At 38.0% G+C, this 25,088-nt stretch overlaps 2 protein-coding genes across 3 annotated transcripts; both read right to left on the minus strand.

Annotated features, from left to right (window-relative positions):
• Positions 1 to 1,646: 1,646 nt before the first annotated feature.
• On the minus strand, positions 1,647 to 10,103 carry LOC137091095 (GTPase IMAP family member 9-like). Its single transcript, XM_067455238.1, has 2 exons — positions 10,070 to 10,103; positions 1,647 to 2,557 (listed from the first exon to the last, which is right to left on the minus strand). The coding sequence occupies exons 1-2, from the start codon at positions 10,101 to 10,103 to the stop codon at positions 1,647 to 1,649; spliced, it is 945 nt and encodes a 314-aa protein (XP_067311339.1).
• A 7,620-nt stretch (positions 10,104 to 17,723) lies between these two features.
• Positions 17,724 to 20,272, minus strand: LOC137091054 (macrophage mannose receptor 1-like). 2 transcript variants are annotated; one of them, XM_067455167.1, is made up of 4 exons: positions 20,236 to 20,272; positions 19,778 to 20,143; positions 18,374 to 18,718; positions 17,724 to 18,228 (listed from the first exon to the last, which is right to left on the minus strand). In XM_067455167.1, the coding sequence occupies exons 1-4, from the start codon at positions 20,270 to 20,272 to the stop codon at positions 17,864 to 17,866; spliced, it is 1,113 nt and encodes a 370-aa protein (XP_067311268.1). In that variant the 3' UTR covers positions 17,724 to 17,863. The 2 variants fall into 2 exon arrangements, with proteins under 2 accessions (XP_067311268.1, XP_067311278.1); XM_067455177.1 differs by lacking the exon at positions 18,374 to 18,718.
• Between the last annotated feature and the right edge of the window lie 4,816 nt (positions 20,273 to 25,088).

Genomic DNA, 25,088 nt, shown 5'->3' on the forward strand with positions numbered 1-25,088 from the left:
TCAATGTTTCATTTGTGTGACTTTACCAAAGCATTTGATTTGAGGCATATGTATTCCTCCAGTCACGAGCCTGTGCGCTTTACCTGACGGTTCAGGGTTAGGCCCGACAGCTGCGCACGGACTGGGACTAAAATAATTCAGACTGACAAAATAATAAAAATTACATTCTTCTTCTTTTTAATAATAATAATACTTAATAATAATAACAACATTCTTCTTCTAAATAACAATAAGCATCATTAATAATAAAAATCATAATAATAAGAAGAATCCTACAAATTGTCATGTAATTATTAATGTGAATGAATGGTAGTACTCCACATCACATCATCATATCGTACACCGCAATACATGTGCCGTGATACGAAATTAAATGCTAATTGATTCAAAATGTGCTGTAAAATAATGCAGTGATGGTAATTTATCATCCAAACAGCTATTTAAACTGCTGGAGTGCGCTTCTCAACCTCCACTCTATTAAGAGAACTCATAATTTAGGTCCATATTTTGTATTTGTAGGTGCCTTTAATCCCACTCTTTAAACTCCCAAATAAAACTATTTCGTTTTTTTCCACTTCCCTGGTGATCTCGATGGGCGCGGCTCAATCATCTCAATAGTTCAGTAGTCAGAGCACTGATCAGGGAGTCAGCCCATTGACTTATGTCCTAATCAGTGCCCTGACTAGTGGACTAGTGAGATGATTGAGACGCGCCCGATCTTCACGTCGGAGAAGTTTCGCTTCTTTGCCGTCTTCCGTGTGTCCATGGCGTAAAATGAGGGCGTGCGGGAGGCGGAGCCTTGAATATATAGGGGCGTGTTATTCTAATGACGATCGTTTTCAGCCGCCGCATTTATCAAGGGCAGGTATTGTGTACACCTGGATTGCAGAGGTGCGCACAGCTTCATAAATTAGGATCCATCATGCCTTGTTACACTGTGCAGCCTGTTGGTGGTGGTATAATGGTGTGGGGGATGTTTATTGCCAGTTGGGCATCGTTTAAATGCCACGGCCTACCTGAGCATTGTTTCTGACCATGTCCATCCCTTTATGACCACCATGTTCCCATCCTCTGATGGCTACTTCCAGCAGGATAATCGTAAAATGGCATGGTATTTTCCCTTGTTTTGTTTTGTTGAAAATAAAATTAAAATTTAGCGAGTTTTTGTTTAAAACAAGCAAAATGATCTGCCAATGGGATGAGAAATAATCTTGTTTCTGACTGAATTCTTGTTTCTGTCCCAAACTTCTGTCTTTCTTGTTTCTTAACCCATTATCAGATAAAAACTCACTTCATTTTGATTCCCCCCCCCATCCTAAATAAGAGCATTTTTTGCAGTGTAGTCAAATATTTTGCTCATTTAATGGGGCAACAAAGATATGATGGATATGAGAGAACAAGATAGACTTTTAATAATCTTTCAGTGCACAAAAGAAACCATAATATGAAATGCTTCAAAAAAAAAAACAAAAAAAAAAAAAAACAAAGCACTCAAGCTCATCTGCAGGGAGAAATGTGTTGCAGTAATAAGATATGCAGCAAGAAGAAACAGTGGTTCACGTTTGCACGCATACTGCTGTTTTGGTGCGCAGTGTTCCTATTTACTGTTTAGTGAAGGCAATCCACTGTTTGAATCCCTGAGAATGTCAGACTCGAAGTTTTCGTAGTTTTCTGCTGATTTCTGGGATGTTTTCATCCACTTGTGTCTCTTCCACCTCCCGTCTCACAGTCTTGCGTTTCAGCTCATAAAAACGCACCGACTCTTTATAATATCTGTCCTTCTCTCTCAGTTTCTCCTGCAGCTCTTTAATTCTCTGGTCTTTTGTCTGCCCAGATTCCTTCAGTTGTCTAATGTTCTTCTCCAGTCTGGTCTTTTCTTTAGCAAATGTGTCTATTAATTCCTGTATCATCTGACCGTATTCCTTTCTAAGCTCTTCCTCTCTCTTCTTCAGCATTTCTTCCACATGCTCAAACATGTCACTGGTGTAATGCTTATCTCCATTCTCACGCAACATGTCATCAACCTTATCCAGGAATTCTAAAACCTGTTCGCGGTCACAAATTTGTGTGTTGTTGAACACATGATACCGTCCGCCACATGATTTTATAAGGTGTTTTAAATCAGGTCCAGCTTCCTTCAGTGTTTGTTCAATGCTGTCTGTCAGTTCATCACCGTGAGTGAAGAGAACGATTGTGTGTTTATCTGCTGTTTCTCCAAATGCAGCTCTGATCTTCTCCACTGAGTCCCTCTCTTCTTCTGTGAAGGGGCCGAGCTGAATGACCAGGATGATGGCGTGAGGTCCAGGGGCCGTCATGTTTATACACTTACTCATTTCCTTTATGATTTCATTATCCGAAAGTGATGTATCAAAGATCCCTGGACAATCGACCAGCTCCAGCTGATGGTCAGCAACCTCTCCGGTCTCCTTACAGCACTCTTTGGTCACAGATGAACCACTTTTGGCGTCTCTGAAGGCTCTCCTGCCCAGGATTGTGTTTCCAGAAGAGCTTTTACCTGCTCCGGTCCTTCCCACCAGCACCATCCTTCTCATTGACACTGAAGTAAAAAGATGATGTGCAGAATTCAATGATTCACTAATTAGAATACTATACTTAATCTAAACTAAATTAATTCAAATGATATAAGAATTGAGAAAATAAGGAGACAAATAGTGTTGTAGGCACACTTACTATTTGGACGGTCAGACTCAGAACTATCCCTTCTTTTCCTTGTCTGAACATTATGGGGATCTAAAAAAGATTTGGAAAAAAAAAAATGAAAAAGCAGGACAAGCATTGTGTTTTTAATAAGCAAATGAAAGCCTGGTGTTAGCATTCACAGAAACACAATTTGCGAGGCTGTGTGTGTGCTGCTTCATTTATGTATAAATCCCTTGTTATTTCAATAGAGCATTTCCAGAATATCTGCATGTACAGCCAGATCACACTCTTAAAGACAGCTAAAATATAAAATAATTAACATGATAATAAATATCTGGCTATATAATAAATATATCAATAAACCTCGCCCTTAGGACTGACTGACAGTTGACTGTTAGACATTGCAAATGCAAGTGCAAAGTAGGCATCTGCTGATTTTCGATAATGCGATTTATCACGATAATTAATGCACGATATTGTTATCGTGGGCACTTCAAAATATCGTAAATAATAATTTATTAACAATTATATATTTTTTTCTAATGCACTCAAGAATACTTTGCCCATCAACCGTATAAATACTCAACACCGCTGTATTCTGCGTCAAAGGGAAGTGGTCAGGTGTAAATGAGAAGCACATGAAAGTGAAGGAGACGCGCTGCTGAAGTGCCGCTCAGTGACAGCAGAGGGCGCTGATAAACTGCAGAATGCAGCGGTTACCCCGGAAACCAGCAAACAAAAGCAACCGCGCTAGTTAAGTTTTTAAAACAGCCATTCGTTTTTTGTAATTTCAATGTTGTTCATCACAGCACCAAATACTTAATACTTAAAGATTAATAGGCTATTTATTTTCAAACTTAAACATTATGTTTTAATCTGGACTACAACATGCCCTAATGATTAGATTTTTTTGGATTATTTGTCCAAAAGACATTACGACTTCATTAGTTAACATGTTAATTCATTATTACCAAACTGACGATGAAAAATACTTATAAATAATTAATTCTAAGTAATCATTCTAAGTAATTTCTTAGTTACTGTTTAATAACATTAAAATTAAAAATCAAAATAACTTTTAATGGACCTAAGATAAAACTAACAATGATCAGTATTTCTTAACTAACATTAACAAAAACATTATACTTTCTGTACCAAATGTAGCTATTGCTCAATCTTAGTAAATGCATTAAATAATGAGACCTTATTTGTTAGTCTACCTGTTGTTCTTTATAGTCTAATTCTTTTGCACTTTAATCTGTTTGAAAATATTACTTCTACAGTTCTGAAAAAAATCAAGACACCACTTTACATGGATTTCTCTTCATTTTTTTCCAGAGCTGTATATATTTTTGGTGCATTATTGTATTTAAACATTCAGTTATTTTTGTTTTTACAAAAATAGTTCTTAAAGCTGTTATGCTATGGCAACACTTTTTTTGCAACTTATTTCAACTTTGTGATAATATCGTATATCGTGATAAAACTTCATCAATTAATCGCAACATGAAAAATTGATATCGGCACATGCCTAGTTCACAGTTAAAATAAAAATATAGGCTATATAAGAGTTTAAAAATCATCATATGTTTGAAACAAATAATGTCTCATGGCCAATAAATAATAATTTCATGTTTATTTCTTTGTGTTTAAAAACATTGTGAAAGAAGAGGGGGAACTTATTTTTTGTTCCATGTGGAAATTATAATGGCCCTCATTTATCAATCTTGTATAGATACGGGCGTCCGCAACTGGCGGCCATCTTGTCACAGGCAGCTCGCTCACTCGTAACAGTGTGTTTTAATGGTGCATGTACTTTTAAATAACCATAACTTGCTCAATTTTCAACTGATTTTCAAACTGTTTCGTTTGTTATAAACGTCAGAGATGTAGTTATGAGACTACATACTTATGAATAATTATAACCATGGACTTCAGTATGAAAGTAACATTGAACAGAACAGATAGGTGCAATATATATATATATATATATACACACACACACACATTTTATAATAATAATATCAGTATTATAATAAAATAATTTGTATTTAAAAAAACAATAAACAACAACAAAAAAACATGCAAACTAAGTTTATTTTAACTTCAAATACGCAATTTACTAGGACCCCCCCCCCCCCCTACATTTCACTGTGCCTACTTCAGAGATCACTTTTCCCACCTAATGTTGCCTACCATTAAATGCCTTCCCTCTTTAGAAAGCAGAGACCCTGTAGTTTCTGAGGAAACGAGCAGAATAATTGTGTGAAGTACTGGCACAGAGTTATAACGGCTAGAATATTGTTTTTTTTTACACAAGCTGCATGATTAAGTCGTTTATCGAAACGAAAAACGAAAATTTCAACGTGTTAAAGCAACCAGATTTGTAGCCATGTTAATAACGTTTGTAAGAAACCAAACCATGAACCAAACTCATCTTACATCAGGTTCCACAGAGCCCGACAGAAAGCTTGCCTGTGACAAGATGGCCGCCGGTGATGACGATGGTGACTCTGCTGTAAGACATCTAGCCTTTATTATGGATATCTATGGCTTACACTTCTCTCACCGCCTGATTTATGAAACTGTGCATACCTCTGCAATCCAGGTGTACGCAATACCTGCCCTTGATAAATGCCGCGGCTGAAAACGATCGTCATTAGAATAACACGCCCCTATATATTCAAGTCTCCGCCTCCCCCACGCCCTAATTTTACGCCATGGACACACGGAAGACGGCAAAGAAGCGAAACTTCTCCGACGTGAAGATCGGGCGCGCTCAATCATCTCACTAGAGCACTAGTCAGGGCACTGATTAGGACATAAGTCAATGGGCTGACTCCCTGATCAGTGCCCTGACTACTGAACTATTGAGATGATTGAGCCGCGCCCATCGAGATCACCAGGGAAGTGGAAAAAAACGAAATAGTTTTATTTGGGAGTTTAAAGAGTGGGATTAAAGGCACCTACAAAAACAAAATATGGACCTAAATTATGAGTTCTCTTAATAGAGTGGAGGTTGAGAAGCGCACTCCAGCAGTTTAAATAGCTGTTTGGATGATAAATTACCATCACTGCATTATTTTACAGCACGTTTTGAATCAATTAGCATTTAATTTCGTATCACGGCACATGTATTGCGGTGTACGATATGATGATGTGATGTGGAGTACTACCATTCATTCACATTAATAATTACATGACAATTTGTAGGATTCTTATTATTATTATGATTTTTATTATTAATGACGCTTAGTTATTTAGAAGAAGAATGCCGTTATTATTTATGTTATTATTATTAAGTATTATTATTATTAAAAAGAAGAAGAATGTAATTTTTATTATTTTGTCAGTCTGAATTATTTTAGTCCCAGTCCGTGCGCAGCTGTCGGGCCTAACCCTGAACCGTCAGGTAAAGCGCACAGGCTCGCGACTGGAGGAATACATATGCCTCAAATCAAATGCTTTGGTAAAGTCACACAAATGAAACATTGAAGTCCATGTTGCACAAAAATAAACACTGAAGTTTATAATTACTATGTTGTTGTGGTTTTTAACAGTGGGTCATAATATAGCATATCTTGTCAGTGCGTTTTGTGGTGTTAGGAATTGTTTTTCATTTTCGCACTAACTCAAACGTGTGTACACCACCTCCTGAGCTGGCGTAGGATTTGAGCGTGCCGTACGCCAACGTCCATATTGATAAATCTCAAAGTCACCGTGGGTTTGGGTGTACGCAAGGTGTACGCTGGACATTTGGTGTACGCACTTTTGATAAATGAGGGCCATTGTGTTTCTGTATGGTTGCACTCGCTATGATCAGAGAGATAAGTGGTGTGGCTTGCAAGCCTGCTGTCTGATAGTCATCAGAAGATTGTAACATTATATATATATATTATATATATAAATTTGTTATTGAAGCACACGCTTAAGGCTTAAGTTTACCCTCTCAGGTTCATGCGGCCAATGAGGTATATTTTTCCATCCTTGTCATTTATTTGCGTCAGGGGGAGACCGCCAGGATGGTTGTAACACGGGTCAGTTGTAACAACTCCAATATGTCCAATCAGGAACTAGTTACAAATCATCTAAGGGTGCGTTCACACTTGTCATGTTTGGCTGGATTAAAATGAACCCTGGTGCGATTGCTCGGTTAGTGCGGTTCATTTGAACATATGTGAGCGCTGCCATCCGTAATGTCACAAGATGCGACGGATAGTCAGCTGATTTGACGACGCGAAAATATCGGTGTATCCAAAATGAGTAACTTTAACGTTAGAGGGCAAACGTGGAGCAACGAGGAAGTGCCTCATTAATATTTGGTCTGACGAGCATGTCTCAAAAATGCTAGAAAAAATGCACAAAAAGCAAACCTGGTTCTTCTCATCCAAGGACACGTGTTGCCCATTATTAGCAGGTACAGACAGACCGTTCTGGCCGTCTCTTTTCTGCACAACGGAGGAAATCCTGCTGCTGTTTTGAATGTTTTGAACATTTTATGAGCTCTTCATAAGTTCTCAGCTGGTAAAAATAATGCCATATGTACACGCATAAAATAATCGTGTTTAATCCGCACACAGCGTTGTTCTGAATGTTCGGTAAGCGAGCTCCTCCGTCATATAAGCCGACCAATCAGGTTGTGAGCGTCTCCTTATGCCTTTGGTTTGGTAACTTTAGGTTCGCTGTTAAAACTCCAGTGTGAACGCTAAGCGGACCAGGACTATGTGTTTTGTTTTTGTTTTTTGGTCGGGACCAAACGAACCAAACTAACCGAACTACAAGTGTGAACACACCCTAAAGCCCTTATTCTACATGTGATAAAGCTCTCTCTGTGGCAGACATAGCTAGCCTGGATGCCAGCCGAACTTAGCCCCGCCCACAACATTTTTAGGTCGGGCAATTCGGTCTGGCATCGCTCCATAGAGGAGTAATTATCCCCGAACAGAAACTGATCGGACCAATGAAATCATCAGGGCGGGCTTTAGATGATGACGGACAGCTGATCAACAGTAACGTAATCATCACGTCATCAAAGGGGCTTGGATTATATTTGATTAAATCCTAAACGGAGAGCTTGCTCGTATCTGCATTCACCTTCACTATTTCTCTCAGAAATGATGATCATGTTGGGTAAGTACTCTGTGTATCATTAAATTCTTTTTTTTTTTTTCAACACCGGCTAAGATTGTTTATTCCAGCGCGTGTGCAGACAGGGTTGCCAAGTTTTTACAACAAAATCCGCCAACTACTAGCCCTAAACAATAGCTTCTCGGGGGGTTCTCCGGGGGAAAAAAGACGTTTGGGGGGTAAAATGTGTGTTATTTTGCCATGGTTGCTCATAAAATTTGCACTCATGGGTCTATATATCACATAATAGTTGCTTCAACCCGCAGACATAGAAAACAACCGCGGAACAAAACACAAACTTGGTAACACAGTGCAGTTGAGCTCTGTTGACATTTGACAATGCGTCGCCACGTTGCTCTGATTGGATGTAGTTCTATCCAATTGATTTCTTTCCTGGTTGTGTTGAAACACGCCTCATAATCACAGCCCAATGGAGCATCAGACTCATATTCTGACTAGAATTGAGTATGACCACATCAGGCTAAGACATAGCATATGTTAGAGTAAAAAAACTATTTTGATGTAAGAAAGTAACTTTTTTTACTTTTTAAATTTTTGTTACAGGAATCTCTGTTTTGTAGTTAAACACATCAAATTTATATTATGTTTCTTGTGTGTCTGTGTAGATATTAATCATCCTAGTTGTTAGTGCTAATGTTTTAGCTGTTAGCTGTAAGGTGGGCTAGTTCATGGCTACAAGACTCGGGTTAGTTGTAACAGAGTCACACACACATTAGGGAGACCAAACGTACTGTTTTCCCAGGACTTGTCCTGTTTTCGAGTTCTGTCCTGGCCCTAATATAACAATTTTCTATCCATACAGAGGAAGCATACTTTAAATGTATTGAAATTAATACAGAATATTTTAGTAAACTTCGAGTATCATTTGAGTATCCTATTGCCGGGCCAAGTGTCCTGGTTTTCGGTAATTTATGGTCACCCTACACACACACACACACACACACACACACACACACACACACACACACACACACACACACACACACACACACACGCGTTCAAGTGTTCAGTTTCAATATTTTACTATGGCTAATGCTGACCGACAGTAACAAACATGCTTACACACATAATGCTTGTGTTCAAGTTCAATTTATTATGGTCAATTACTAGAGTAGAGTAATTAGTGAGAGTGACACACACTGAAACGTTAGTTTTGAATAAAAAGCTTTCAATTTTTTTTTTTTTTTTTTCATAATCCTCATTTCATTATGTTACATTTCACCCCAGTGGATTTCATAATGTTACATCTCATGCATGTTCCAACGAACCCAGACTATGGGGTGAATTGTAACATTTCAGTCCTCATGTTTGAAACGAAACCATTTTCTGTTTGTGTTGGAGAGATAATAGTTATCTCATTTAATAGCAGAGACTTGTAACTAGTTTGAATCACATTTTGAACACACTGGCTTAAAAGTACTCTAAGATGTAGACAGAAAAGTCAAAAATGTTACAACCAAGGTCGGTCTCCCCCTATGAGACTGTGTTTGTAACAAGCCAATTACGATAATATTTTACATGGCATAATTGTATCCTTTAATTCTTCGTTTAGTATTGTCTGCAAGTATGTCAAGAATTTAAGGTTAATTTACGTTTTTTATGTTTTTTATTTACCAGTTCTGAAGGCAATGCGGAAATGTGGCAATAAGGGAGCATGTAAAAAAAGTTTGGATATTTTGTCATCGTTAAAACCCAGGAACGACTTGAACCTTTATTAAACCTCGAGAGTAGTTAAGACATTATTAAAAACATTTTATTTTAGCGAAAGTATTTGTTTCCGTGTCTTTTGCCTCATGTTGGTTATTGCCGCGTGTGTCTGCGTGGCGTGCACAAGCTGGGGTGGAGGTGGGGGGCTTGAGCCCCTGCCCCTTTGAAAATGAAAGTGAAAGTGCCCTTTTCGATCACACAACAGTGCTCTCGTGAAAGCGATTTCCACCGCGCAGTAAGCGCGACTTCTACCGAATGTGATTCCCCCCCTGAACGCGAACACTGACCCTGCCCCCGCGGAGGAGCGCGCTACTGCTGTGTGGTAAAAGGCCCATACTGATTTTTTTTCTGCAGTCATACACTAGACTATGGAAGCAGTGAAAAGCACTTTTTTATTAAGGTGTGCCTTTAGCCCTGTCCTACCTATAAGTTCAGATTTAAAGGGTAAACAATGTATCAAATCAAACCGAAAGTAAAACAAATAGTAGGCTACGAGGAATCAGAAAAACAGAATTTGGCTTAATATTTTTACAAATAAACTTCGCATAGTTACCTTTTGGGTCTGGTGTAGCACTTGAAAACGACATGATTCAGATTCAATGTTAGTTACAGGAACATTCCTGCAGCAATGGCGTATATCGGTGACTTGCGCGAACAGATCACGTGACTGGCAAATGGCGACGGAGACGTCACAAACCACGACAATCTAGGGATAATGTGCCACATTCATATAAAAAACAAAACAGGATTAGCACATCCTATTGATGTACATTAAAGAATAATAAAGGTTGTTTTTGACATTTTTACCTGGCAGCTAGGCACCTAAATATTTAATTAGCTTCATCTCGATGTAATTTTAGTCAAAAGTGCACCTACCCAGAAAGGTATCCATCCTCAGGAATATATATATATATATATATATATATATATATATATATATATATATATATATATATATATATATATATATATATATATATATATATTACACACACACTGTACAGATTCATATAGCTGTGACTGTTATCATACAGACGGGGATATATATATATATATATAGGTGTATAGGCAAATAAATATTAAATGATGAAATAGCCTTTCACTGCACTGTGTCCACTTTGCCAACCACCCTGAGGCGAACAGCACACACTTAAATGAAGATAGATAATAACTCCTCATAATCCTCAAACGAGGTTCATTATGCTCATTAATAAAACGCCATAATGAGGAGCAATGGGATGTGATGAATCTGATGGAGTGATGAGGTCCTCTGCTGGCGGACTGATGGCATTTCTTTATTTAAAACATTACATATTAGACCGGAATTTGGCCAGTTTTCAGACTCAATAGCGCATCTGATCATCATCTTAACCAGTACAATGAATGAGACTGACCACAGAATGAACTTACACAACAGGATATTTCTACAGAAACTGCTATCTAAAATAATAGATATGAGACACTGGGCCAAAATGTTGAGAAGCACTGTTCTATCTATCTATCTATCTATCTATCTATCTATCTATCTATCTATCTATCTATCTATCTATCTATCTATCTATCTATCTATCTATCTATCTATCTATATGTCTGTCTGTCTGTCTGTCTGTCTGTCTGTCTGTCTGTCCGTCCGTCCGTCCGTCCGTCTATCTATCTATCTCCGTGTCAAAAATGAAATCTTAATTCTCTTTTGTGAAAACATATCAACCCTAATCATCCTGATATAGTTGTCAGTTTACTGGAGCAACCTGGGGGGCACACTAACTTATAAAATACACAAAAAATTATTATAAAACCCTAACGAGAGACTTGACTTTTATTTTTTGTTATTTTTTTCTTTTACCATTTTTCCCAGTCTTTTTGGTACATTTCTCAAATTTAACTCACAATTAGCAAAACATTAAGTGCATTTCTCAAAACAATTAGTACAAATAGCAAAACCCCATGGATAACCTGCAAAAGCCACTCAGTACACGGACATCACATACTGTGAGTCTCAAACATCATTGCCTCCTACTTCTTATGTAAATCTCGTGAATCCATAACGCAACGGGGAAAAAAAGTGCTTCTCAACATAAACCCAACAGTGACGCAACCATTGGGGATCATTTATATGCACGCCCCAACATTTGCATCTGTCCGAACATGTTCATTGTCAGGCGGAACTCTCAAACTTCTCTCGTGGACACACTTCATGTTCAGGCTGTGCAGGAGACGTGAGGACTTTTCTACCCTTCCCACAGATAAAAAATGTCAACAGTCACGGTTGATGTTTGTTATCCGATACCACAACAATTTAATTCAAGATCGTTCGTTTGTTCGGCCCATTTCAAGCAAGCTTCGCTCAGCGTCTTAAACTGAAGAAAGTGGCAACTGTATTCCTGAAAACAGTAAGTTACTCACACAGTCAACTTATTGACTGTTTAAACAATTTCTGATTAAATTGAAAGTTTCTTAGAGAGACCGCATTGTCTAGATAACGCAAGATGCTTACAGTAACAATAGGAAACTCCAGGTACCATACCAAACTAAATAGTGTGTCTAATGACAAAGGGTGATATTATTTTGTATTACAAAATACAACAAGTAGATACTTTGCTTAGATCGTTCACTCGAGCCTTCTAGCAAACGTCACCTTTTCCACCATATAAGTTAAAATGACAAAGCTTTTCATTTTGTAAAAATGTATATTTATATTTTTAAGAACTTAAGTATGATGTTTTTGCATGGTTGTATTTCCGAGTACATCACAGTCACTGCGTAACGTTAGCCTACATTGTGACTAACGTTATATAAATGTAACCGTCTTCGTTGATGTGCTTCCCTGACTTCCACTTCTGTGACTCTTTTTGCCTGTGCAGCACACAATGTGTATGTAGTGTGCAATACACTATAAGTAGTGCTTGCATATGTTAATATGAAAAATGTAGGAAAGTGCAAATTAATGCAGTAAGTGAATGCGTTATATATGACTTAAGTTTCCTATATTCACCAAAGCACTTTATCATGGATTAAATCAGAGAGAGAGAGAGAGAGAGAGAGAGAGAGAGAGAGAGAGAGAGAGAGAGAGAGAGAGAGAGAGAGAGAGAGAGAGAGAGAGAGAGAGAAAAATAGCTCAGTTCAAGAGATTAAAATACACTCAAATATAATCAGGCGCACAAAAAAGGAATATGGTCTCAAAAAGCTCAGCAATTCACAGATGTGTTACAGAACTCAACTAATTAACACTTATAGCACCATATCAAAAGGTCAGACTATATATCAAATACAAATCAGTCAGTTCAGTCTAACAATATTAACTCTGCCACTTTAAGCCACAAGAAAGGTGGGGAATGTTTTTTTTTTTCTTTTGCTTCTTTCTTTCTGTCTTTTTTTCTTTTTTGCATCTTTGTTTTTCTCTTTTGCTCTTTTCCCCCTGCTTCTTTTTTTTCTTGTTTGCTTTTTCTTCTTTTTTTCACTTTACACTGTTTATTTGTCAAAAAGCTTCCGTTGACATAGAAACCAACGATCCGGGTCGCGGCACCAAAGATGTAACCCTCTTCGTCTATGTGCTTACCCGACTGTCTCTGCGTTGTGTGGGTGTTGTGTGGGTGTTGTGTGGGCGTTGTGTGGGTGTTGGGGGGGAGTAGGAAGGACATTAAAGTCGATGGTAGAGTCAATGCTGAGCAGCTTTCTTTTATTAGGCTTCTTTTTCAGTTTAGCCACTTTTTAGTAATGGAGTTACTTAAGTTACTTAATATTTAAATAAGACTGTCATTTAAAATCAACTACAAACAAATAAATGCTAGATGTATTTAAAATAGGAAATATAAAACCATAAAATACACAAATAAACCTTAAACACAACATAAAGTACAAAACATATACTATAATGGAACATAGTTAATGTGCAATAATATTAGAAATGCAAAACAATTTATCAAAAATAATCTAACATATGCTTTAGTAAATGTGTTAACATCACTATACTGTAACAGACTCAGGTCTCTTAAGTACTACTACTACCCACCACTAGAGGCGCTAGGGTGCTTTAGAAGGTGGCATTTACCCAGGTGGGTAGTAGAGTTAGGAAGATTTGTTGGACAGAGGAAGCATGGCTTACCTACTGTGTTGCCACAAACTGCTTTGAGTCCTGATTGGGAAACTTAGGTTTTATGCTCAGTCAAAAAGGACTCTTTGTTGCTACTAGCATTCCTATCACTTTCCTAGATTGCTGGGATTACCAGTTATTATCTGTGCAAGTTCTCTGCCCTGTCGATCTCTTGGATCTTAAACACAAAGGACTGTAAGGGATACCGGCACATCTCCCATCATCTACGAGACTTTTTACGTCAAGTTCATGCTGAACAATGTTGAGCCCATCTTAGGCGGGTTTGTTTCTCAACCAAAACTTGCAAAGACTGGTATTTACGTGATTACATTTACAGTTGTTCTTGCTGGTATGGTCATTGTGTATTTTGATTTCAGTAGGCGTTGAAGGTGTATTATAAATGTAATTTGTTTGGTTTACTTATTTGGTTGTATGGATGATTAGATAAAGTGTCAAGAGCACATGTTTATTCTAATCATTTTCAGTGATTTATACCTGGTTTAAATTGTGTTGATAAAAAATAAGTTGGTGGTTCCTTCCCTAAAAATCAGACTTATAGCAGTCTTAAACTTAAAGTAGTTAAGATGGTTCTAATACTTCCTTTAATAATATAGATGGCTAATATAATTAGAGAAATAACACGGTTATAATGGGACAACAGTGATAGCCTTCCTTCCCTTTTCATAAAAGAAAATAAGACTGTGGGGGTAAGGAAGGGGCAACTCCCTCAAAGAAACACAACAGACAGCTCCCCCCAATGGCAGGGAGAGAACATTACATCTTCCCTACATAAACATGCAATATTGTTAAAAAGACGAGTCATCACTGGTTTTGGTTTGGGGAAGAAGATCGTCTGTGCGGTTGCCAGATTTCAGTCATTTAAATCCCCTTTTCTGTGAAAACACAGAAAACAGTGCTTTTCTGTGAAAAGAACACATCCGGTGTTTTACCTAAACATGTCCAATCTGGCAACCATATGCACGCAAGCTCTCCTGCTCGCGGATGATCTGAAAACACCAATAAACAAGTAAGCTGCATTTTATCAATCTCCATTGAGTCGGTCTGTGTTCTGTCAGGACTCACTATCCGCTTCACTGAACTGCTGTGAGCTGCTGAAATAAGCCAATCAGAGCAGAGCTCAACATTAATATTCATGACTCTTCCAAATAAGGCAAAAACAGAGCATTACATCCTAGGGACAATTTATAGGGTTATAAAGGGACCTGTAAAACTGTATCTGGACAATTTTTGACCTTAAATAAGCCAAATAATAAATATGTAGATATCGGAGAACAATTTAACATATTGTTTCAAATCATTCTAGGGCACCTTTAATGTTTTAGCTGTCACATGCTCAGAGTCAGCCTGTTTAATGTTACCACACAATACATGTTATGAGTATGTCTCTTCATTTTGACATGTTTCTATATTGTTGATTGAGAGATTACGTTTTTATAGTCAGGCAGGCATAACAGAGGCCATCATAATAATTGACTGTTAAAACACCACGTGTCATGTACTGTACTCTATTTTATTTTACTTTCCTCAACTTAGTTGGTTGAAACAAAGAAGAGCTGCAGAACGGGCAGAGGAAATCCTCACAGCATCTGCATCTCTTTAGTTCAGGAATGGCTCTCCCTTCCTGGATTGTTAAAGCTACACTATGTAACTTGTTTAGTTTATTCTTAGCTAAAAACACTTAGTTCTTTCAAAAATATATGTGCTCATTAATGTATATTTACTTCTTTCAAGTAATAAAGTATTCTGGTAAGTTTATAATATGCCATTGAAAACACATACGGGTGAGGGGTTTGAATGCCGGTCGCCATGTTGCTCCTCCATCTTGAAAGTACAGTAGCCAAAGAGGGACATACCCGTAAATTCAAGCTTCGCCTTTCGCGTTTTAACACTCGATGGCACCGTGTCGAATGTGAAGAGGGGGATTGCCGTGTTAATCTTGGACTAAATCGGCCACCGTAGGAGTTAAAACAAAATCAGAATTTTAGAGGAACAGAAACTATTATTCACTGGATGGTCATATACCTTTAAACCGCTAGATGGGGGAAAATATCACAGTGTAGCTTTAAGACTCTTAACTCTTTAATAGTAAACTAAATCACTAGGTTTAAGAATGAATTAATATTTAAGTTTATTTAATTTCTGTATTTCATTTAGGAGAATAACACCAGAACATGGATATGTGGACTGAAAAAGGAGAATAGGGAACAACAAAATAATCAACTGAAACTTTATTATGCCAACACAGATACATTCAAGTTATCAAATCAAACAATTAAAAGACCATCAAAGCGAAACAGAAGTAGCCTTAAAACAAACACGGTGGCTGTTGGCCATTTACTGAAGACAAATCAGTGTCTGTAATAATTCAATTATATCACTGCGTACAAACAATTGAGCATACATAATCAGTTAGGTTATCCAAAAGAGAAGTTTAACTTTATCCTGAAACGCAGTTACATTAGCGAAAACAGTTTCTGTGAAGAGCGTGCACTAATATTTTCAGTGGGGCTTTAACATGAAACAGGAAACTTATAAAACTTTATAAAGGAAACTTTATAAATAATATTATTCTTAAGAGCTGCTGCTCGCAGAATCACATTCAACCCGTTATTGCAACAGATAAGAATAGTGAAAACCATAAAGATATACACACACCAGATATGAAAAGAGATTCTTAAAACACACATAATTGTGTTAGTATTTTAGCCATAAAGCACAGTAATCCTTCGCCACTGTCGGGCCAAAAGCAGGCGTGCCAGGGCCAGTCGATGGCGTTTCCATTTCACTTCCGGGGCTTCCTGATCAGGGAAAACGGCCAGGGTTTTTTGGCCTGCCGAATACCTTGGTCCAAATAGGGGCTGCTCGGGCTAGAGGAGTGGTTATGAACAAAGGCAGAGTTTATCTGAGTCCAGAGACGATGATGATGATTTCATACACCAGCTAACATCAGCATTAAAGTCATTTTAAAACCATTTTAGCTCGAAACTCACTTTCAGATAGCAGTGAGTGTTTGAAATAACTTCTGTTTGTGATCTGATGTGGATTCTGACCACTGTATAAGGCAAAAATAGTTATAGAAATAGCAAAAGACTATGTGCGCTAACCATTACCACAGTAAACATGGTAAATATACTGTAAAGACAAATCCTATAGATTATGGATATCAGACAGTCCTGTAGAAAGAGACGAGACACACTGACAGATAAAATGAATACCTGACTGTGATAGCCTATAGCTGCTCAGGTCGAATTTTTATTGAAAATGTGTGGAAATGATCGTTCTTCTGTCCTGTGACTACAAATAAACAGAAACAGACGTGACTGAATAAGCACGTGTGTCAGATTTCTTTAGTAAATACCCAACTTCATTGCTGTGTGACTAATGTGCAATCTCAACACAAATTTATCATGATCAATGTATCTCTTATTATTGTAAAACTGTGGTAAACTTGTGTGACGTCGCTCCAGAGATGTGTGTTACGGACGGGTTTTAGTGAAGCGCTGCGGAGCTTCTGGTTCGATTGTGGAAACTACTGGTGTTTTTTTAATTTTATTTTTTTATTAGGAATTATTAGCAAAACTTACAACAGAGTAAGCACAGAACACAACAACAAAACAGTAAAACAGCAGTAATAGTAAACACAGTAAAACAAAAATAAGCAGAAATGACAAATAATAGTAGTAATAGTAGAAGTATTTAAATAGTAATAGCATGTACAATAATAATGATGATTTATTTTTTATTTTTTGTGTGATTACGGCAACAGTAATATCAGTAATACACTGTGAATTTTTTTTTGAGAAAACGTAAAAGTTTAAGGCAATCAGCTGCAGAACATTTTTGAGTTTACTCAACTTAGGGTCAGTTAGTTGTACAAGCTTTGTTTGAGTTATCTCAACTATTTTCATGTTAAATACAGTAGTTGATAAACTTTAAAAGCTGAATTTGTCATACAAAACAAAAGTTGGATTTTTTTTTACAAATACGGATAATAACAGTAGTTGTACTAATAAAAAAGGTGATGATAATATTTGTGTTGACAGAAAAAAAGGAAACTACTGGTGTTAGAAAACGTTGATAAGATCACATTGTGTCATCGTAATTAACATACAGAAATAAAAGAGACTTTTTAAAAACAATTAGCTTGACTCAGAAATGACTAAAGAACAAATCAAACACAATAATGAAGAATGAAAACAGTGAATGCAAGTAAACACACAGACATCCACATGTGTTTCACTCATTTGTGCAGATGAAGTTGAGTTTGTGAGATTCAGGAAGGCTGACCCAGCGCTGATCTCCTCCAGACTGAACTGCTCCTTTTCTCCTCTCGAGGCTGCAGTTTTCCGGTGTCGTTCCGTTCCCCGGAGCCCAGTTCTGATAGGACATGTTCTCTCCGCTCAGCCAGAGCCACATGTTCATGATGCAGTAGTTGTGTAAACCCAACCACACCGCCGCAGTAGATGCCCGTTTAACCACACAATTCATCACGTCACGCTGCATCTCGTCTGAATGAACCGAGACCAGATCCACGTGATTCTGTCTGCAGTATCTCAGAGCTTCAGGCCACGTCCGCTTCTCTTTGATCAGAATCAGTTTATCTGGACACAAAACTATAGAGAGAGACTGATCAAAAACTACACGCAGGACAAACACTGTGGAGGAATCTGTCATGTCAGACATGTAGTGTGAACTGTAAGATATCTGGAGGTGATGGATTGTGTGTGTTTGTGAGGATCTACTCACCTTCATGACACACAAAAGGAAATTGGTTGTTGCAGGACACGTCGCCCCATTGTCCCACAGAAAACTGCCTGACCACTGTACAGTTTTCAACACCTTTGTAATTATCAGGTTGATCAGTGTACCAGTATCTGAATGAGGAGTCACTCTGATCTGACCACTGCCACGAGTCTCTGAACAGACCGATCCAGACATCAGTAGATATGTGACTATCACTGATGAACTTCTGAATCTGCTGATTCTCATTCTGGTTCCTCACACTGACCAGATCAGTGTGATTCTGTCTGCAGAAACTCTGAGCGTCTCTCCACTTCATCGCCTGATTGACAAAGACGAGTCCTGTGCTCGCTTTAAGAAAATCAAATGAAGATTCATGAATCAGTTTGTTCATTACTCTCACACTGCTCTACAGTTTGGATGTGAAGAAGAGCAGCGGTGGAAACATCAGAAACGTGTCATTCAAAGACGGATTTTGCTGAAATAACATTAAGTTCCATTTGTGAATCATTTTATTGCACCTTTATATTTCCCCATTATGACTTGTGACGTTTCTCTGAATGAGAGAAACATCAAACAGATGAAGATGCTTCACTGCAGGTTAATATGATCATTAACTAGTCCTTAGAACTCAGAAAAAACATTTCAAAATGTTGGATCGTAGACTAATAAAATAAGCTATACAATTGAATTTTGTTAGTGTTTGTCTTGTTTCTAGTCGCCTTTGCCTTGGCTTGCTCAGTTGGGGACACGAAAATTATGATGTAAATAAAGTTTTGATTGATAGTCTGATGGTTTTTTGTAAAGGACTGTGTGTGTGTGTGTGTGTGTGTGTGTGTGTGTGTGTGTGTGTGTGTGTCCACTTAAAGTTCATCTGCGAATGATGTCTTTACAGGTTTGTGTTGAGATCCTGAAAGCTGAATGAATCACGCAGCTCTAGGCGTTCAGATGGTTTATCACATACTTTCTAGCTAATGCTCACAAATTCATGTTGTTTCAAACATCTCTAATTTCTGAGAATTGCAATCTCCATAACAACATAACTATATCATTATGGTAATAAGTGAGAAACAAACTAACACAATAAAATAACACTGACAAGAGCTTTGTTCATAAATGATCGAGATGGGGCAAGCTATCCTTTGTCTCTTATACGTATTTATTAATTCATAACAATTTATTTTCAATGTATAATTTACAGTATACATTTTGCTGGAAAAAAAATTCTGTGTTTAATGTGTTTAATATTGGTTTATTTTTTTTTATACAGAAGTGGACAAATATCGACAATCTCTCCTATATTTTTGACCCCAGTAAACAGTAGCGTCATCATTTTCTACCGTATTCAAATGTGGTTCAGCTGTATCTTATAAATGAATGTGTGTTGTCATTGTAGAGAGCTGCACTTACTGTTGTTAGATGAATTGCAGATGAACATCAGGTTGTTACTACATGGACAATCATTCCATTGTCCATTTCTCATGAAAGCACACTCGTCTGTGCCATCAGGTTGTCCAGATCCCCAGTTCAGATAGAGCGCAGGATCACCTGAAGACCACTGCCATTTATTAACACTCGTCTTCTGCAGCCCAATCCAGAAAAGCAAAACACCTTCATCAGTCACATTCTTCCTCAGCTCGTTCATGTCGTTCATAGTGTCAGCGGTGGCCAGATCTGTGTAATTCTCTCTGCAGTATCTCTGAGCTTCAGTCCAGGTCTTCAACACGTTTATAAAGTGATACTGACGCTGAACACATTCAGATACGGCGCAGAGAGCTGTGGAAGAGAGGGTTTGATTTAATGCTTTTCATAACAGGGTCAAACCTGAGGAAACTCTAAACCAGAAATACAACTACACACACACTCACCAATGAGAAGAAGAACCAAATATAGAGTTTGCTCCATTTCTGAGGAAGAAACACATTGAAACACTAAAACATGGTCATGTAATAAAATACAATTTAGCAGCATAATGTTTCGCAATAAATGAGAGAATATTTTCTGAAAGCCTAATTTGAAGAATGAACATGCGTGTTGTTCTTACTTTAGACGTTGTGTGTTTCTGTCCTGAGTCTGATGTTTCTGTCTCAGCTTTAAACTACGTGATTATTATATCTGCTGTATTTCCATAACGGCTTTAGCGGAGAAATCCACCTCAGCATTTGCATTTTCTGTTCTTATCATTTGTTTTCCATATTCTTTCACCACCGAAACTATCAGTGAACAATAACAGGTTTCTGCATCCCAAACACAATATTTAAGAGGCACTCTTTGTCTCCATTAGCACAATATCTCTTCATGTTTGATTCTGAATCATGAGCGAATGTAACGGCCAACAACAGACATGTGCAAAGCAAAGAAAAGACAACAGCAGCAACACTCACAAATCCAAATTAAGTGAGCTACCCAAATTATCCAAGTAGAGTAACAAATAAAGATATATTTCTAAAAAAAAACAATGCTTTTTATGTAAAACATACAGCCTCGTTGATTCATTTTTATTAGAAAGATGATTCTGAACTATGTTATGAATGATTTCATAAGAGGGAATTTTACTGCGTTATCATATCACGGGTGAGCGAAGTCACTCTAGTGAAATAATGAGGGCGTTCTGTGTGCTACTGATGTTCATGATTAAGGAGTTGTGAGTGTTGCTGCTGTTGTCTTTTCTTTGCTTTGCACGTCTGTTGTTGGCCGTTACATTGTATAACGCTCATGATTCAGAATCAAACATGAAGAGATATTGTGCTAATGGAGACAAAGAGTGCCTCTTAAATATTGTGTTTGGGATGCAGAAACCTGTTATTGTTCACTGATAGTTTCGGTGGTGAAAGAATATGGAAAACAAATGATAAGAACAGATAATGCAAATGCTGAGGTGGATTTCTCCGCTAAAGCCGTTATGGAAATACAGCAGATATAATAATCACGTAGTTTAAAGCTGAGACAGAAACATCAGACTCAGGACAGAAACACACAACGTCTAAAGTAAGAACAACACGCATGTTCATTCTTCAAATTAGGCTTTCAGAAAATATTCTCTCATTTATTGCGAAACATTATGCTGCTAATTGTCCAGCATCCATATCACCCTGTAGCCCAAGACTGGTTTCCCACTGAAGCTAAGCAGGGCCGAGCCTGGTCAGTACCTGGATGGGAGACCAACTGGGAAAACCAGGTAGCTGCTGGTAGAGGTGTTAGTGAGGCCAACAGGGGGCGCTCACCCTGTGGTCTGTGTGGGTCCTAACACCCCAGTATAGTGATGGGGACACTATACTGTCAAAGAGCACCGTCCTTCAGATGAGACGTTAAACCGAGGTCCTGACTCTCTGTGGTCATTAAAAATCCCAGGATGTTCTTCGATAAAGAGTAGGGGTGTAACCTCGGCATCCTGGCCAAATTTGCCCACTGGCCTCTGTCCATCATGGCCTCCTAATAATCCCCATATCCTGATTGGCTTAATCACTCGGTCTCCTCTCCACCAATCAGCTGGTGTGTGGTGAGCGTTCTGGCGCAATATGGCTGCCGTCGCATCATCCAGGTGGTGCTGCACATTGGTGGTGGTTGAGGAGATTCCCCGTTCTATGTAAAGCGCTTTGAGTGCCTAGAAAAGCGCTATATAAATCGAACAAATTATTATTATTATTAATTACTGGTGCTTACTTAGTTGAATTATGTTTCGGTTACACAAAGTATTTGAGTTGTGTTTACGAGGAAAATTGAGTTGAAATTACTTAAGAGTGCATGTTGAAGACCTGTAGAGTCAGATTGCTCAAACACAAATTAGATGAGTTCAAAATACTTAGTTAGTATTAACTAAGTTAGTATAGTTAGTATTAGTTAGTATAGTTGCCTCAATTTGTTTGAGTAAAACCAATTTGATTTTTACAGTGAAATTTGTTTAAAATAAAAACCTGAAACCTAAAAATTGTTTTGTGAATTAAAAATGATTTCCATTGTTTTTGCCTATACATGTAATTTAATTTTATTGTATTTTTCTAAACAACTCCTGGTGTCAACTACAGAGAACATATCATAACATATGAATAAAATACAAATTTTCAATATAAAAATAAATAAATAAAAAATCTCAATTTTTTCCCTTATGCTATAAACATTGAAATGACATTAAAAGGTTCATGACCTGGCTTTTAAGAAAATATTATACTGTTGACTGGGGTAAATTTATAACGTTCATGTGGATTTATATAAAAAAAAAAACATCATCATAATTAAGTAATAGGCTATTTTCTGCACTGGTTTTAAGAATCTCTCCTCGAATGCTTGGTTTTTATTTTTATATTTTCTACTACGGTGAGTTTCTAATACGGCTACTCACAGATCAGGTAACCAATTAGACCTCATCTACACACGCTACTGCTCCACGGACAACACTTTAGTTACTCCATTACACACCTCAGACCACTTTCTCATCACTCTTCCCTGGTGACAAAAAGTGTACTTTATTGTATTTCAAATATATTCTCTTTTCCGAAAGTATATTAGAAATATACTTACAAAAATTTTGCCATTTCTAAATATAAAATATACTAGCATCATATTTTCACAATACAACTTTTAACACACTTTAAAATAATTGTATTTAGTATATTTTAGAAAAATATACTTTAAATGAAAGTTCAGTGTACTTTTGTAAAGTGTACTTATTTGAACATTACTTTAAAATATATTTTTTGTATATTTTAAACTTGTCATTGTTAACAATGCACTAAAAGCATATTTTAAAAATACATAATTAATATCATTAAGCTGTATATTTAAATTTAAAAAATGTTTAAGGTTATTTATTCATGCTTAACTGTTCAAGCTTAAGCACGAATAAATAAGTGATAATAAATTATTATTATAAATAAATTATTATATTCACTAAAAGCCCATTTTTAAATATATGCAGTGTATGCTATAAGCCCTACTTTAGTTGTGATTTAAGTGTAAATATGTTTAATAAGTTTACACTGGCAGAGAAGAATCGTGTTACAATCGTACACACACATCTATATTAAACCAACAGCACACTTAACATACAACACAAGAAAATATGAGTTAAACAGTTGTTTCTTATCGGAATTCAAATGTCTCTTCATTGATCTGTGACCAATCAGATTGTGTTGCTCAATGCCTGCAGCCAATCAGAGGCAGAGCTGCTGACAGTACTCGTCTGTATGACGCTCACTCGCGGGAGGTTTGCAGCCTTGCAGGTGAAGTACAATGTTGCGTTACATTATTTATTTAATAAAACACTGAGTGCGGAAAGTACACGACTCATTCTTCGGACCAGTTCAATTACGCCACATCGCTGCCTGACCTTGATGGTAAAATGGCCTAACGTTACGTGATCCCGAAAGAACCGGAAAAAATTATTTCTGTTTGGAGGTAAGAGATAAGTAATGTCACTAAACGTGAATAAAAAGTTGAATGAACATGCACCTGACCTTATCTCTTGTATGTTCTGTTAACAGATTGCGTTCTTCACGAGTGTTTGCTGTCAACTGTCACTGATGATGTGTATCCCAAAAGTCTACTGTGCACGACATTGTGCACAGAATGAGCAAGGCAGTTATTGAGGCAGCTCATCGCTTTGCCCAGCACAGATGACCTGGAGGCAGTAGGAGCAGGTTTTGCCCAGCTGGAAGGGTCTCCAGCGTTCAGTGTTGTAGCTGGGGCCATAGATGGGTGTCACATTCACATCAAACCACCAGCAAGTGACATCCAGTGCTACTTCAATCGGAAGCTGTTTAATTCTGTCCACTTGCAGGCCATCACTGACCACAAGGGGAAGTTCTTCAACATTTTTGTGGGGTATCCTGGGTCTGTGCACGATGCCAGGGTGCAGAAGAACAGCCCTGTGTACGCTGGCCGCCTGTATCCACCTGCAGGAAAGAGCATCCTCGGAGATGGTGGGTATCCTTGTTTGAGTGCGCCCATCTGCCTCATGACCTCATACAGAATGCTGTACAGGCTCGCTACAACAGGAAGCATTCTCGAGCACGGAGCATCATTGAAAGGGCCTTCAGGATGCTGAAAACACGCTGGCGATCCAAGGCCCTGGAAGTCAGTGCTGCTTTAGTGCCAGATGTCATTGCATGCTGCACGGTGCTCCACAACCTCTGTCTTCTCAATGGGGACATTGTTGATCCTGAAGTTGCAGCAGATGTTGATGGCCCACGTGAACCCCACAACACAGGAGCCAGCGCAGGAGAACACGTGCGGGACAACCTCGCTGCAGCGGTGTCTGCACCAGGCAACACGAGCACGATTACCTGTATTTTATCAGGTTACGTTATTGTTCTCTAATCAGTTCTTGTTCTCTTATCAGTTCTTGTCCTCTAATCAGTTCTTGTTCTCAGATTGGCATTGTTCCAGATTGTCTATGGTAGTTATTATGTAAATAGTTAGGTGTGTGTGTGTGTGTGGGCACAGTCCCTCAGGGTGTTGTGACGCGTACAGTGCAGTAGTAGTAGTTAGAGAGGTGCATGTCTATTTGTGTGTATCTCTCTGGATCTTACAGCTCACTGCGCTGGACAAAGCCTCTCCAGCACCAAGACTCCTGTCGGGCCTCCTCGCGGCTGCACATGGTAACTGGGGATATTGCAGACCCAGGCTAATGGACAGGGGATCTCGGAGCTACAGTGGTCCCTAGAGGTGACACCCACCAACCACTGGCACACTGCCTTAGGCTGAGTGTGAATTTGTGTAGCAA

Source organism: Pseudorasbora parva, chromosome 2 (genome assembly GCF_024679245.1).
Source record: "Pseudorasbora parva isolate DD20220531a chromosome 2, ASM2467924v1, whole genome shotgun sequence".
Taxonomy (NCBI): Eukaryota; Metazoa; Chordata; class Actinopteri; order Cypriniformes; family Gobionidae; genus Pseudorasbora; species Pseudorasbora parva.